Source organism: Tyto alba, unplaced genomic scaffold, assembly GCF_018691265.1.
Source record: "Tyto alba isolate M040663 unplaced genomic scaffold, T.alba_DEE_v4.0 Super-Scaffold_16, whole genome shotgun sequence".
In the NCBI taxonomy this organism is placed as follows: Eukaryota; Metazoa; Chordata; class Aves; order Strigiformes; family Tytonidae; genus Tyto; species Tyto alba.
Genome location: NW_024881278.1, coordinates 18,701,768 through 18,716,730, shown reverse-complemented (window position 1 = coordinate 18,716,730; position 14,963 = coordinate 18,701,768). Strand labels below are relative to the sequence as shown.

The 14,963-nt window shown below is 36.3% G+C and overlaps 1 protein-coding gene across 1 annotated transcript in view; it reads left to right on the top strand.

Moving 5' to 3' along the window:
- Window positions 1–14,545, top strand: part of CENPF (centromere protein F) — a 43,199-nt gene extending 28,654 nt beyond the window's left edge. The window contains 8 exon segments of the mRNA XM_032989519.2: window positions 1,004–3,280; window positions 3,836–3,988; window positions 5,075–5,251; window positions 5,992–6,153; window positions 7,759–7,945; window positions 8,641–9,117; window positions 11,121–11,314; window positions 13,854–14,545. Coding sequence (XP_032845410.2) covers window positions 1,004–3,280; window positions 3,836–3,988; window positions 5,075–5,251; window positions 5,992–6,153; window positions 7,759–7,945; window positions 8,641–9,117; window positions 11,121–11,314; window positions 13,854–14,063 — 3,837 coding nt within the window. The 3' untranslated portion in view covers window positions 14,064–14,545.
- The last annotated feature ends 418 nt before the right edge of the window (window positions 14,546–14,963 follow it).

The following is a 14,963-nucleotide window of genomic DNA, read 5'->3' as shown; positions in this document are numbered from 1 at the left end:
GGTGAACTAGATTTTGCTGCTCCTCGTAAGAAGGAGTGGTAGAATCAGAGCTTCACTCAGAAGGGAGGAAAAACAGTTTAATTCTTGCATACAGTGTATGAAACTAATTCCCCTTAAAAGTAAATCTAACAGGTGTGTTCTCTGCTTGTGAGAATTCCCATTTTGACCATTAAGTTCTGTGCAAGTGGCCTCCAGTGCCCAGTCAACACTGACTCAGAAAGTTTAACTGCTCTCACAGTCAAAGCATCTTGAAGCTCTACATTTTGTCCAGCTGTGCAGCACTGAGCAACTGTTTCCTGCAGAGAAGAAAATCTTTAAGTTGTATGTGTTGCTTGCAATTCACATAGAGCATCCATGCTGATACATAGACACCTGAAGAAAGAAATACTGTTCCTTACCATACGTAGCTGGAGCTTTCTTAAGATGAAGAACTCCATACAGATCATTTAGGTGCTGCCTTCAGACCCAGTTCTTTTTTTGGAGTCCTCAAGTTTTGAAGTTACTCATTTGTATTATTTCAGATGAGAGCATCAGGTGGCGCCAAATGTAAGTCCAGCTCTGACAAACAATAGTAATTTGGAAAAGGGATTGTTTGAGGATTTGGACTTGTGTCCCTTGAGGATTCTCTGGTGTCTAATAGAATGTGAGCAGTAAACCTTTCCCCCATTAGTGATACTAATAATTTTTCATTTTGTCACATAGACACATGTCTTTCCAAAATATGGAGTCATGTGATATCTTTGCACTTAGTCGTTCAGTAAATTTGGCTGAAATTTCTCCCTCAATATCTTTAAAACCTTTTGGCCAGAGATGCACGTGTGTATAAATAAGTGTAAATCCTTTCAATGAGAAAGCAGATTCTGATGTAGAGAAGGATGCTATCTATTCATTTTTCATAAGAGGAGAAGCTTTACTAACTTAAAAAATCTTTTAAAACTCAACTTGTTTTTTTCTTACATATAATATTTTACTTTTTTAATGGATTGATTCTTAACCCTTGCAGAACACCGAACAAGGAAACAATAGTCCTTATCAATTGGGAGTGCCTATTGAAAACTCAGCACTGAAAAGCAATAACCTTAAACTAATCTCCAGTGAGAAAATGGCTGTAGGAGATACCTCTGTGTGTGAAAATGTAACTGAGACCACTGAAGCAAGATTAATGGAAGATTATACTGAGAAGATTCCTGGAGAACACGGGTGTAGAAATACTTCAGGAAAATTAACCAGCCCTTCAGACCATGCCAGTGCATTGTCATTTTCCAATAGTAGTATGTTTTTGAGTGCAGGGGATTTCTGTGAAAATCAAAAAACCACTGAAACATTTCAGGAGAAGGCAAAACAACAGACTGCTGAAAATTTGAAGCTGATCTATGAGACAGAAGAAAGCCATAAACATATTGATTTACTAATGAAAGTTCAGCAATTAGAGCTAAATTTTCAAAATGCACAACCAACCCTGAAGAGCTCAGCTTTTGCAGAACTGGAGGAAGCTACTATTGTTAGGGAAGAAAACTGTGACATAAAGGAAAAACTGGAATCAGTCTCTGTCAATAAGGAGCAATTGCATCCTGAAGTAGTCTCACTAGAAAAAGAACCTGAGAACATAAAGTCTGAGCTGGAGGTATATAACGTTAGATTGTCTAATGCAGCTGACACATTGGATGATGTAGAAATGACCAAGAGAGATTGTCATGAACAATTTCTTGCGGCAGAAAATGACCAGAGGAGTCCAAAATCTAAGCAAGTTAATATTGAGAACCATGCCTTGTTCAAAGAGCATGATATTGAAACGCTTCAGGGAAAATGTCAGCAATTAGAAAGAGAGAGGGAAGTTAATCTGAAAACTATTTCTAGCTTTCAAGAACACCTTGTTTCAGTCACAGCTGAGAGAAACCATATTGGCCAAGAACTGAGTATTTTGTCTGAAAATAAAAAAGAACTGTATCAGAAGCTACAGGAGAAATTCAAAGAGCTAGAGTCAACTAAGGTGAATTCTACTGAATTTGTTAGAAGGTTAGAGGGTGAAATGAGAACACAAACAACTCTGCCTGAGACTGCAAAATCTGATGCCAATCAGTTATCAAATGAAAAAGATCATCTTCTGCAGAAGCTGCGAAGTTTGGAAGATGATGCTATGTCTTTCGCCTTAGAAAAACTCCAAAACGAAGCAATAGCTTTGAAGAAGGAGAAAGAGCTGATTGTAAGAGAGTTGGAAATGATACAGAGTAAATTACATTCATCAGAACTGGAAAATTCAAAGCTTTCCAGATCTTTGGAAGGCTTGTTAATGGAAAAAGGTGAACTTGCAGCTAGACTCAGCTCAGCACAGAATGAAGTAGACCAAATGCGATATGGAATTGAGAAGCTGAAAGTAAAAATTGAATCTGATGAGAAGAAAAAACACCATGTTGTTGAAAAGCTGAAAGAGAGTGAACGGAAAGCTGACTCTCTTCTGGATAAAATAGAGAGGCTTGAAAGGGAGTTAGAGATGTCAGAGAAGAATCTAGAAGATGCAATTATTCAGTCAGAGACTGCTAAAGCAGAGACAGAAACATTAACAATGGAAATGGAAGAGATGACTGAAAAGCTAAAATGTTTTAACTTGCAGATTGATGTCCTCACCTCACAAAAAGAGTGTTTGGCTAAAAATTTGAAAGAAAAGCAAGAAAGAATCCTTGAACTAGAGTCTTTGAATTTGACTACAGCAAAACTGCTAGAAGAAAAGGAGGAAGAAAAGATGAAAATCAAGGATGAGTTTGAAAATACTGTGGTATTGCTGAAATCTAACCTCAAAGATATAAGTGAGAAATTAGAGTTTTCTTGCAAGGAGGAAGCAGATGCTAGAACAAAAAAACAAGTCTTGATTAATCAGGTGGCTTGTCTTGAGCAGGATAAAGCAATCCTATTACAGGAATGTCAGGAAATAAAGAATGAAAATACCAAATTGGATCAAATGAGGGAAGTAATTGTTCAAGAATTGATGGATTGCAAACAAAAACTTGAGGAAAAGATGCAGGAAAATTGTGCTTTTCAAAAGCAGGTGAAAGAAACAGAGCAGCTGTCTCTACAACTGACACAAATGCAACATGAGCATGAATGCTGGCACCAGGAAAAAAAAAACCTGCAGAATTTGATTGCTGAGTTGAAGCTGAAGGAGCAACATTTTTCTGATAATGAAACCTTTCCGGATATCCTGAATGTTCTAAAAGTGTCTTATAAGGACCTTGAGAAGGAACTGGAATCTACCCTTTATGAAAAGAGCACTTTATGTAAAAAGGTAAAACCATTTCCATTAGGGTAGAGTTCCCTTTTTAGGAGTAAGGACAGTGTCCTCAGGGCTTATTACTTCCTTAATAAATTACTTTTAAAAATAACTAAACCTCAGACTTTTACAGTAAGCATTCTATTTTTAAAATTATGTTTCCAATGCAATTATGAATTTGCATTGAATCTACAGAGCTGGAAAGCATGGCTTTGTTCTGTGTAGGATGAATGGGAAGGTTGCTTGGAAGTAGCTATAGAAGTTTAAGTAATCAAACAATGCAGGATAGTTTCCTCAATCCTGTAGAAGAAAAGGAGGAAAAACAAATTAGGATTGGGTGAGTGAGTTTTTATATCGAGAATAAGTACTTTAGGAGCTCAAAAGAAAGTGAAACAACAATTGGATACTTGCCATGTGAAAGCAATATTAGCCTGTTGTGACTTTTGCTTGGAGTTAGACCAGCTATGGCAATTAGACAACCCATCTTAAAAACTGCTTGTTGCATATAGAAAAATTATTTATAGATCATGACACTTGATTTAAAAATAATTCTGGAAAATTTAATTTCAGGTAAATGAACTGACTGAAAGTCACACTGAGCTGCAAGTCAAGCTAAGTGATACTGAACAGAAGATTTTCAAATTACAGGAAGAACTTACTACGGAAAGAAACAAGCTCACCGAAGAAATACAGTTTATTCAAGAACATTCAGAAAAGAACAAAGTTAGTAACTCCATGTATGGTATTTCTATGTTTAAGGCCAGATGTTCAAGTGCAGTAAATATGTGGAGGTTGGTGAAGGGAGCTGTGCTAATGTGCGGTATTAGAGCTTCTTGATTCCAAAATTCCAAAAATTTAATGTTCTCTTTTGAGATGGAATTTGACTAGTAAATAGTTTTTTCCCTCTTCTGTATATTAAAACTATGTTTTCTTGTCATAAAGGCCATGGATGGATATCTAGAAATCTTGCAGTGCCAAGAAATTCTCTCTATTACAGTCATTCAATCTCCAGTCTGAGGATGATGGATAAAAAAATGTAACATTTCTCAAGTTTGTTTTAACACTAAACTACTTACAGTGTTTCAGTAGCATTAAAGTACTTTCAGGACAGTCAAGGAAGAAACAGTTTTAGAGTCTTTAATTTGTTCATATTTAATTCTTAGAGGATGTCTTACCATCTAGATGACTGCAGGTCTCATTTGTGAACATATTATGTGTTTAAACCAGATTAAGTGGTCTTTTTATCTACTACTAACATGTACAAAATTTTATAACCAGTGACTTGTTTCTGTTGTGGTGTTGAGGATTTTGAGTGGGAAAAGAAAAGACATTTCTGCAACTTTCAGAAATCCTGTATGGAAATACAGGCTAGCTCTCCAAAAAGTACAGTTATAAAAGTGGATCAAAATAAAAATACCTAAGAAGTTTTGTCATCTTAAGGAGGATGAGCAAAGTGACCCCTCACCTCTCAAGTCACTCTGAGGGAACAATGTTTGGAGAGGTAAAGCTTTGGTTTTGGCAGCACTGCTTGATTTAACAGTGTTGGCAAACTTGCACTCAGCATACCCCTCAGATCATAACGTTTCTTTTTAGAAGACTCTCCTTTGCTTCCTTTCCCGCCTTTTGTGTTCACATGTTCCTTTCTTTGATTACAGTGTGTTTAGCTGCTGTTAAATACTTTTTTTCTTACCAAGCTGTTTTTGGAAATTCAAAGACATTTCAGATATAAAGTCAAAAAGTTTAATGGGTCAACTGTTTCTCCAGAGGGAAAATACAAAATACCAAAGAATGTGCTGTTACTGTTTACAGATTCAGCTGCATCTAACTATGTCAGAAAAAAATGAACTGACTAAGAGTTTGGAGATGGTCCAGAAAGAACTAAAAGAAAAAGAAAGTGAAATGAGAAGAGAAATATCAGAATACAGAGACAGACTACTTCAAGCAAAGAAAGAATATCAGGATGCTCTGACAGAAGCGAACCGAAAGGTAAATCAAAATGGGAAGAATGGTTCTGTGAGTTTTCAATTAAATTCTATGTGTGTTCCAAAATTTTGCTGATGCCATTGCGAAAGAAATTGTCTTTGTAAACAATATTTCCAAACTCTATACTTACCTTGGAACTCAGAAAGTGTTAAATTTTTTCCATATAGCAAGCAGTGAAAGGTGACTTTACCTCCGAACTCGGTAAGTGTTAAGTGTATATATAATTGATCTGGGACTACGTACTTGAAAAAGGTAAACCAACAGTATGTTTCAGTCCAGGAAATTGTTGTCTAGGTATGAAAGGAGAAGGAAGACTAACCACTTTAGGATATAAGGGCAGATTTGTTGGAAATGCATGTCAGCCATGCAGTATACAAAGAGCCATCATCTTTTCTGCAGAAGTATCTGTCTGAATATGTACTTGAGGCCAGTAAGACACAGGAAAACAATTTACTATGAAAATTTATAAGAAATAATTATTCTTGTGAATATAAAGTAAATTTAACAGCAAGATATAGTAACATGTAAGGGCCTTCTAACGACGGACTTCTTAGAGGCAAGATTCTGGTATTAAAAATGTATACTTGAGGCAAATTATTCTGTGTTTGAAACTCCTTAAAACATATCAAGCAAATTTGCTGTGGAATTCCTGGGGGCTGTGATATGCTCTTAAGTACATCTTTAAAAGACAACTCAATGTCCTTTTTAGTATCATAGTAATTAGGCACATTTTCTTTCTCTAGAATGAAGTAGAAATTGAGGCCTGTCAAGATAAGATGAATTCACTGGAGCACTTTATCAACTCACAGAAACTGGAAATTGAGCATTTGAAGTCAAATAAAGAACAACTAAATAATACCCTTAAAGAAGCTAATCGAACCTTAGAAGAACTCCTAAAAACTAAGGTAAGAAAAAAATATATAATCATTGCCAATTACATGAGACGCAAGGCACTGTGTGGTAAAATAAACATAGGATTGAGAACCGCTGCTCCAGAGTTTTGGTTTGACTTTGATACAGCCTTTGTTTCACTAATGAGAATATGGAGCAGCAAGGACATATTGTTACTATTGATCTACATTAGAAAAAATTCTGTTACTTATGCCAAGACTGAGATCACCTAGAATTGGTTTATGTGATACTAAACACAGCACTCTATTGTCTATGCTGAACATTGCAACTGGGTTAAAGTTAAAACATGGTTAGAATACACTCAAAGAGATTTTGCAGTGTCTCTGTTTTCTATTTCTGAATTACTTTGATCATAAAAGATACCATGTTCTGTCTTAAGCATTAGTCTTGATTCTTGAGAGTTTATCAATTCCATTTTATATAGAATTCTCATTACAATTATTAACTAGTATAATTCTCTAAATGACAGAACTGTTCTCAGTGATGATAGAACATGAGCTCCACATACTGTGGACAACTGATAGCTGGGAACAGTTCTAGATGTACTTGATTTGCTTTCTAGTAGCACAGGTGAAGTTTAACTGTCTATACAACTGAATTTCTGTATTAATCTCCCCTACATTTATCTCATCTATCTTTTTTTTTTCTGTTCTGCTTCTGTGATTGCTGGCTCAAACTCTACTCCCACTTTGGGAATGAGTATCTCTCTAAATGCACTCTTGAAGAAACATAGTCAATTCAATTTACTGGCAAGTAAACACTGAACTGCAATACATTCATCTTGCTCAACAGTTCTTTATTCCATCAGGCCCTCCACTGTGATGTTAATTTGTTTAATTCCAGCAGTCCAATTATATAGTACTGTAGGATATGTGTCGGTGACAGAAAACAATACCCATAATAGTATAAATGTGGCATACAAGGCTTCCAGCTGTGCTCACTGTATTGTATTTGCACACAGGTTGTTACCAGACCAGGTGGGCAGGGAGCAGCCCAGGAGAGTGGAAGTGAGTGGAAAGAAATTACTTGCTGCTGCTCAGAATAGTATTTTTGAGCTGAATTTTAGAGTGCAAAGCAGGCTGGCTTATCTTGCCTCTGTAGTAATAAGATGCATTAGGGACAAAAAGAAGAATAAAGGAGACTCAGACTAGGAGACAGGACTTTAAAAGGTAGAGTATTGGTTTGAAATCTGTTATGTGAAAGCAGCACTTTCATATGCCATGTCAATGAAGTGATAACAGGCAAAAAGACTACTGCTTCAGAGTTCATACAGCTTTCTCATAGGTAGGATGCTAGTCTTGACATCAGTATCTGAACTTTCATTATTTGTTGGTACATCTGAAGAGAGTTGTCTCCCCTATTGGTATTTGAATTCTTGTTTTTCTGCTGAGGTGTACCTGTCAAGTACGAGAACTTTCTTGTTTCCTGCAGTAAAGGAGTTGCTATAATGAGGTTGCACAGAAACTAGCAAACAAGTATATGTTATAACCATGCTCTACAGCTAATACTGCATAACAGTTGAGCTTCTGTTTGACGTCGTAATGTTTAAGTGGAAGAATTATGTTTCTGATTTAATAACTACATTTCTTATTTTGTAGGCTGATAATATTAACATTATAGTTCAACTGAAGAAGGAAAATGAATTTGCCAACAGTAGAGTGCAGCTGTGGATGAAATCATGTAAGCAGATGGAACAGGAAAAGGAAATGTTGCAGAAACAACTAGCTGAACATGATGAACTATTGAAGAAGAAAAATCTAACTGTCTCAAAGAATGAGAAAGAAGGTAACTCAATCTATATTCAATCTTAATGCTTTCTTAGCAGTGCAGTAGTTTGTAAAACTTTTTTTCCCTAAAATATCCATTTGCATATTCAGCTCTTAATACAGAGCATAATTCTTAACTAGTATAAAGTACAACTGCAAATGCGTCAAACATTTTCAAAATCTAGTTCATCTTTCCCTTAAAGTATCAGAGGCAACTGTGGATTATGAATATATATTTTAAATATTACATTTTTGTGGTTAAAAGTGACTTAAGAAGGGGAGTGTTTTTCTTAGAACTTGTACACAAACTTTAGTGATTTTTATAATTTTCCAGCAAGCTTTCCCCTCTGATTCTCATGCTTTATTCTTTATATTTTGGCTCATCTCATGAGATGCACTGTATTTTAAATGATACTTAAGGGTGCAAACTCAAGTGTTCAGAAGTTACAAAATGACAGGGAAAAATGTTTGCCCGTGCACTAGTCAAGGATTCTTTTTGAATTTTGCATTTGTTCTCTATTTAGCAAATATATTATTATGTCTAACATATTACTGATTTTGTTATACACTGTCACACTGTCACTTTTTTTATAGTTGCACAGTTAAAGAACATGTATATTTAATTAAAAGATGTGTGATTATTGCATTATAAATTTTTATATATGCATCATTTTTTATGTCTGTTATATGAGTAATGATATTTTGCTTTGAAAGGTGCTGATGAGAATGCCATTACAGAAGAAATTAAGTTAAAACTGGAAGAATTACAGGAATCTATAGAAGTTAAAACCAGAGAAGCAAATGAGAACTTAGAGAAGTATTGCTCTCTAATTGTTAAATATTATAAACTAGAGGAAGCAAATGAGATGCTAAAAACACAAGTCAATTTGTTGAGTGCTCAGCTGAAAAAGCCAACAAGGGATGCTGTCAGCACTCCTTTGCTGAATTTGGAAAACTCATTAGCAATGAGCAATCAATCTGTCAAAGAGATGAGGTCAGATGAAGATACTACTAAGCTTTCAAGTAAAAGGCAGAGATACGAAGACAACAAGAAAGATAATGGAGAACCAAGATCCCCTGTGCCAGAGACTTTGTCCAAAAAAAAAAGGAAGGATGACATCTGTCAATATCTGCTGGGTCAGGAGAATACAGATGGTGAGCCAGATGGCCTTCCAGAAGTAGTGAAAAAAGGTATTTATAGTGTTCTATAAAAGCAAACATTCTCTGAGCATAGAGGTAGTTTTTTTTTGTCTTTTGTTTTGCTGAATTAGTTTTACTCTGGGTGAGTAGGTGACTAAGCAAACATTTTTGGTGACAACGATGAAAGGTGAAAGTAGTCAGTGGGAGATGTTCCAGTTAGTGCCAAGTTAGTGTTTGTGGAGCTGCACTGTTAGACCAGCATAAGAAGTTTATGTTGGTTTAATAACTACCATTCTGCTAAGAGTTAAATGGTCCTGGCAGTCACAACTTTGTAGTTCCTCGTTGATGCATATATTAGAGGCTAAGCATATGATATGTAACAGCAACAAAGTTTTGCTGACAGAAGACTTGCTCTAGTCACTTAAAAGCATTATCTGAACCATTCACTGAAACTTACAGGAGACCAGTTGTGGAGTGAATATAATCCTAAAGGCTGCAGGACTGGACTGCTAGACTACTATGCTGTGATGGAGTCATGTTTGCTCCTTCTGTTGCCCCACAGTTCCTTCAGTGTTACTCCTTATGGGGTCAAAAAGCTGGTTGATAGCCATGTGGGGTCTGACTGGCAAGCGGTTGGTGGTGAGGGCTGAAGGGGTACTCTGAGGAAGGAGATCAGAGCTGCTCTGGGCCAGACACGGATGGGACCAGCTGTCTCCAAAGGACAAAACTGCACGCCAAAATGGAACCAGTCAGAGGTGTTTGTCATGTCTCTGAGAAAATGTGAGTAAGGAAGTGGTAAATGCTGAGATGAAGGAAAAACAATGCTGGGGCTGAAGGGACAGGAGTAATGCTGAAACAGCATATACTGAGCAGGACGTGGGGCTGAGGGGTTGTGGTGGTGGCCTGAGCAGGGGCAGGAGCTGGGGGCAGCTCAAGGGGGGGAACTGAGAGGAGACTGAGGGATGAAGCATGACCCCAGAGGGACTACAGCCAGTGGCTTTCTCCATGGCTGAACAACTGAGTTAAAAACAAGGTGTAGGATCTGACCCCATCTCCTGCTCTTCCATCACCTCTCTGAAGGTGTAGCATGCAGAGGAGTGATTGGAGACCAGAAACTGGGGAGGAGAGGTGTCTGGAGGGAAGCAAAGGTATTTTCCCAAAATGTTTGTTTATTTGTGTGCTTTTATTTCTTTCAGTATCAGAATCAGTAATTAAAAGTGTGTTAACGGGCAATATATTAAATTGATAAAAATTCCCTGGGTTGAAACTGTCTGGCCTGTAGCAGCAATATATTACCATCTTCATGAGAATTCAGTTTCATTCTACTACGAATACAGTGAAATTAGGTAGCCTGATATATTCCACATAAGGGTTCACTATAGCAGAAAGCACAAATCAGGGCTTGAAAAATATCTTGTATGTTCAACTACCTATTAAGTACGCCTTTATAATAAATGCAATTGCAATTTTAACAGACAAGCCATAGGAATACTTAATCACCTCAACTTCAGTGATTGCTCCCAGAAGTTGGGATTTCCAAGTCTACACGTTATTTGCATTTCATTGTCTCGTCAGCATTATTATTTTTCTGGAAATACACCTGTTCTGAGAACATATGTGCCAGTTAATGTTTGACTTCTAGACTAAATAGAGAGTTAATAGACAAAATAGTTCAACACAGAGAAAAAGATGAAAAATTAAGAATATCATGTCACGGCATTGTGTTCTGGTTGAATTCTAGTAAAACCAATACATGATTACAGACTGAAATTATTCTCTGAATAATAATGTACTTGTAAAGAAAACCACCAAACACTTGTTTGAAAAACTTTGCTCTATAGAATTACTGTTTTACCTTGTCTACAGTTTTCAGGGCTTGCATATGAATTTTGGAATGCGCAAGATCTGTTCAGCAATGTTTTTGATCCTTTTTCTTCAATAGAACAAATTATTTTAATCGGCTATTTTTTATCCCTGTTGTGATAAAAGAGAAGATCCATTTGAGAAAGTGTAACTTATTTAGCTGTTCTTAATATAAGCTGTTTATTTTTCAGGGTTTGCTGATATCCCCAGTGGAAAGGTTAGCCCCTACATCTTACGCAGAACCACCCTAGGTCTAAGAACCAGTCCCCATCTGACTTCCCCAAGCGAGAAACTGTCTTTGCCTACACAAGATGTGCAAAAATGCGAACCAGACAATCTTGGTGAGCTCTCCTGTTCAACACCTGGTGGCAGCAAACCACAAAAGGTAACTACAAAAAATTATCTGGGCGTGAAAGCTGTGGGGAAAACTAATACATTCACTAAAAGTATTCATCTTGCCAAGTAAGTTTGAGGACGTATCATCATTCTTTAAATTTCTCAGCAATACAGTGAAGATAAGATCATAAATATTAAATCACTAAAACATGTCAGAGGTCTGAACCATGCTAGCAATCTGCAAATTGTTCTTGTGTTGTAATTTGTGGCTTCATAGGGAAATCCACTGAGAAATGTAAATTAAATACAGGTATATTTTCAATTTCTTATACTGGACATTAAAGATCAGATATTCCTCATAATGTGTTTTTTTTAGATTTCAGGAAAAGTAAACAGCAAAATAATTAACTTCTGGGAATCAGAGTTGAAGCTTAAAGTTTTCTACTAACAACTTTTCTTGGAATTCAAGATGCTATAAAATAACTACAGATCTTTGAGAGACTGTTAAACATGTAAATAGAGAACATTAAGATGGTAAAGAAACTAGACTTTAATGTTAGTGTTTACCAGATTTTAAGGTTATCATAACAAATAAATACTACAGAGTTAAGTTTTGAAAGTAACTGAAGTTTACATTAACTTTGCAGGTGTTCTCAGTAATATGACACACTGAATGTTTCACAGTACCTCGGAATAAGGTGTTCTTCCTAAGCTGATGCAAATGCTTTGCAGATCATAGAAAAATGTTCCAGCTTTAGGACAGAAATAAATCTTCTGTTGTCTGAAATATTCTCCAAAGTTCTTAACCATGCTATCTCAAGCTGAGCAATAAGAGAATAGTTATTATATATTGATATTGCTCTACGTGAAGTCTACATAGAAATATGCCAGTAGATGAAAGTTCTTCCAGTTTGCGAGGTTACACAATAGCGTTCTCTTGGCAATCAGTGGAGTCTGCCACACGGCCAAAAGTGAAGCCATAAAGCAAGAGTACAATTTTTGGGTTTGGGCTTGGGTTTTTTTGGGTTTTCCTTTTTTTTTTTTTTTTTTGGTTGTTGTTTGGGTTTTTTTTTTAAATGCAGTTATTTTATGTTAGCACATGAAGTAGGTTGACAAGATAGCAAAAGTAAGGAAAGGCAAGAGCCACATAGTTAGTGGATGTATAGGTTTTGGGTGCAGAAAACACTATTGGGAAGACAGATCAGATCAGAGCCATAATTTGTTTCGAGCTATAGCAATAGAAAATCTGTATTTTGAAGTGAGAGTGAGTCCAGTGAACTCGTGTATGTTGTTTCAAGGGTTAATTACCCTACTTGCCAAAATTTACTGCTTCTTACAGACATTGCCTGGAAGGTCTGTTTTTTATTATTGTTTCATTAAGTGATGTCAGTAAACTTTTATTTACACTCATATATTCATGTTTAGCTGTAACTTTAGAAAAAAGTTGAGGGTGTTACTTGTAAAGAAACTCAGTAGTGCAAGAAAGAAAGGAAGTCCTCGCTGCAGAAAGTTGTATAGTAATCACCTGCCAGGATGGTGTAAGCTTGTTGTAGGCTCTCGCTGACTGTAGTCAAGATTACAGCAAATAACAAGTAATCAGAAATAAATTGTTTTTATTTTAACTGGATGAGGGATTTCCCAAACAGTCTTCTTCTTTGCCTAAGGTTGTATTGTCTAGGTCTAAGGACAAAGATACTCCTTACCTTCAACTATATAGGAGAAATTAAGATTTCAGGGTTTCCCACCCGCCATGTATAAATATGAAGAAGTCATCAGTTCCAGGAATTTGTGTCCTCCTTTCTTGGACATTGCTGGATATATGTATATGGCTTATTTCAAGGTGACGTACATCTGGGAATTTGTGGAGGAATTGCATATACTATCATTTCTTCATTTGTTGAAACCATCAAAACATGCTGTTTCATGCTTTATATTAATATAGTAAACAGTGTATCTTATTTTAAAAGTGAAATAAGGCTTGTTTCCTTCTATTTGACAGGTACTTATATGTATTTCATTTCAGACACCCCATTTCAAACTGTTGCAAATTTCTCAGGGTGTTTAAAATATGCCCTGTCATTTTCATACATAAATTTATTCACTTTCCTATGTGAATTTAATGTAGAATTTAAACTGAGAGCTTTGACTGCACATCAGTTGAAATGTGAAATCAGTGGTTTCTGTCCAGATGTCAGCAAAAAAAGTGACAACTATGTTCTAAGTTTGCAGAATATGTACAGGAAAAATGAAATACAGATCTCGGTATGCAATACCTGGTACTTTAGTGATCAGGTTGAGTGCTGTCTGTTCCTGGTGTATCTTTTTGCTGCTCCTAGCAAATAGCTTGCCAGATGTGTAGCAGGTACTCCAACTTATGCCACACCAAAAGGATTGATATCAAGTCTCACTGTATTGTATACTTAAAGTGAAATATGTCTTCAAAATATTTTTTTCTGTTTTCAGTATGTATGTACATGTTTTTTGCAAATTGCCTATATTTAATCTATTGCAGTTGACTTGACCCACTGCAGAAAGCTAATATGGTTTTCCATTTGCAGTAAAACAGGACATTTTTGTTTGTCTCACAGGTAAATAATGAACAGCAGTCCCAAGAAGTAACTGCTCTTCCACCAATGAGATCTACTTCAAGGTCACCACTTTGCCCATATAAGCAATCCACAAAAACAGTCTATGATAATACCAGGGGGAGTCATATGATGCATAAAGCCAAAAGCTCTTTAAATGAACAAGGACTAATTGAGCAAGATGAACAAAAAGAAAATTGTAAGGTGCAGTAAATCTGTGTGGACTTAATTACAGCTCAGAACAACTGACAATCAAAAACCAGTTTGTGAAATAACTATCAGAACTATATGGAGGGCAGCCTTTTCTCTTATCCAATGATTAACAGTATATGGGTTCTTCAGAGCTTGTTCTTCAATATTTACTAATACCAATAGTCACTCTAACTTGTGGAATAATAATGAAGGAACATATAATTGATCCTCTGTAGAATTTTCTGTAAATAATTCTTCACAAATCTGTTAAAAAATTAAATCATGGAAAAAGCAGACTACATGTTGGCATGTAGTTCATTGTTGCCATTTTTTCTGTGTGCCAAAGGTTGATTTACAAACAGGTACTAAACTCACTTAAGTATCTCTAAAAATATTAGGTTCCAAGAAAAATGAGGCAAACACTATTGTATGATTCAAAATGAAGCAGTAACTGCATTTGTAAATGCAAAACCAAATATAAAACCAGATATAAGATGCATCCAGCACTGTGTCTTGGTATCCCTTCTTCCAGGTGGAATAACATTGTGCAAACTGGGATGAGACCTGATCTGAACAAACCCAGAGAGGATTGTTTTCCCTGAAACTAAGCATCTGCCAATCCATCTCTTTGTACTTCCCAGTATGCACTGGTTTTATCTTAAAATGTAAATCTTCACCTCTGCAAAATGGCCCTGGGCCAGCCAGCCATCCTCAGCAAGCTGGGCATGGGCACTATGTACCTGGCCAGGAAGGGCATCAGAACAGCAAACTGTGCTCACTCTGCCGATTCTCTGCAGGTCACCCTCCACCCTGACAATGCTTGGCCTCAAATGTGTCACTTTATTTAAAATCTTTTCAGACTTATACCTGATGTAATGAGAGTGGATGTGTTGGAGGCATGTCAGGCGTCAAAAAAAATCT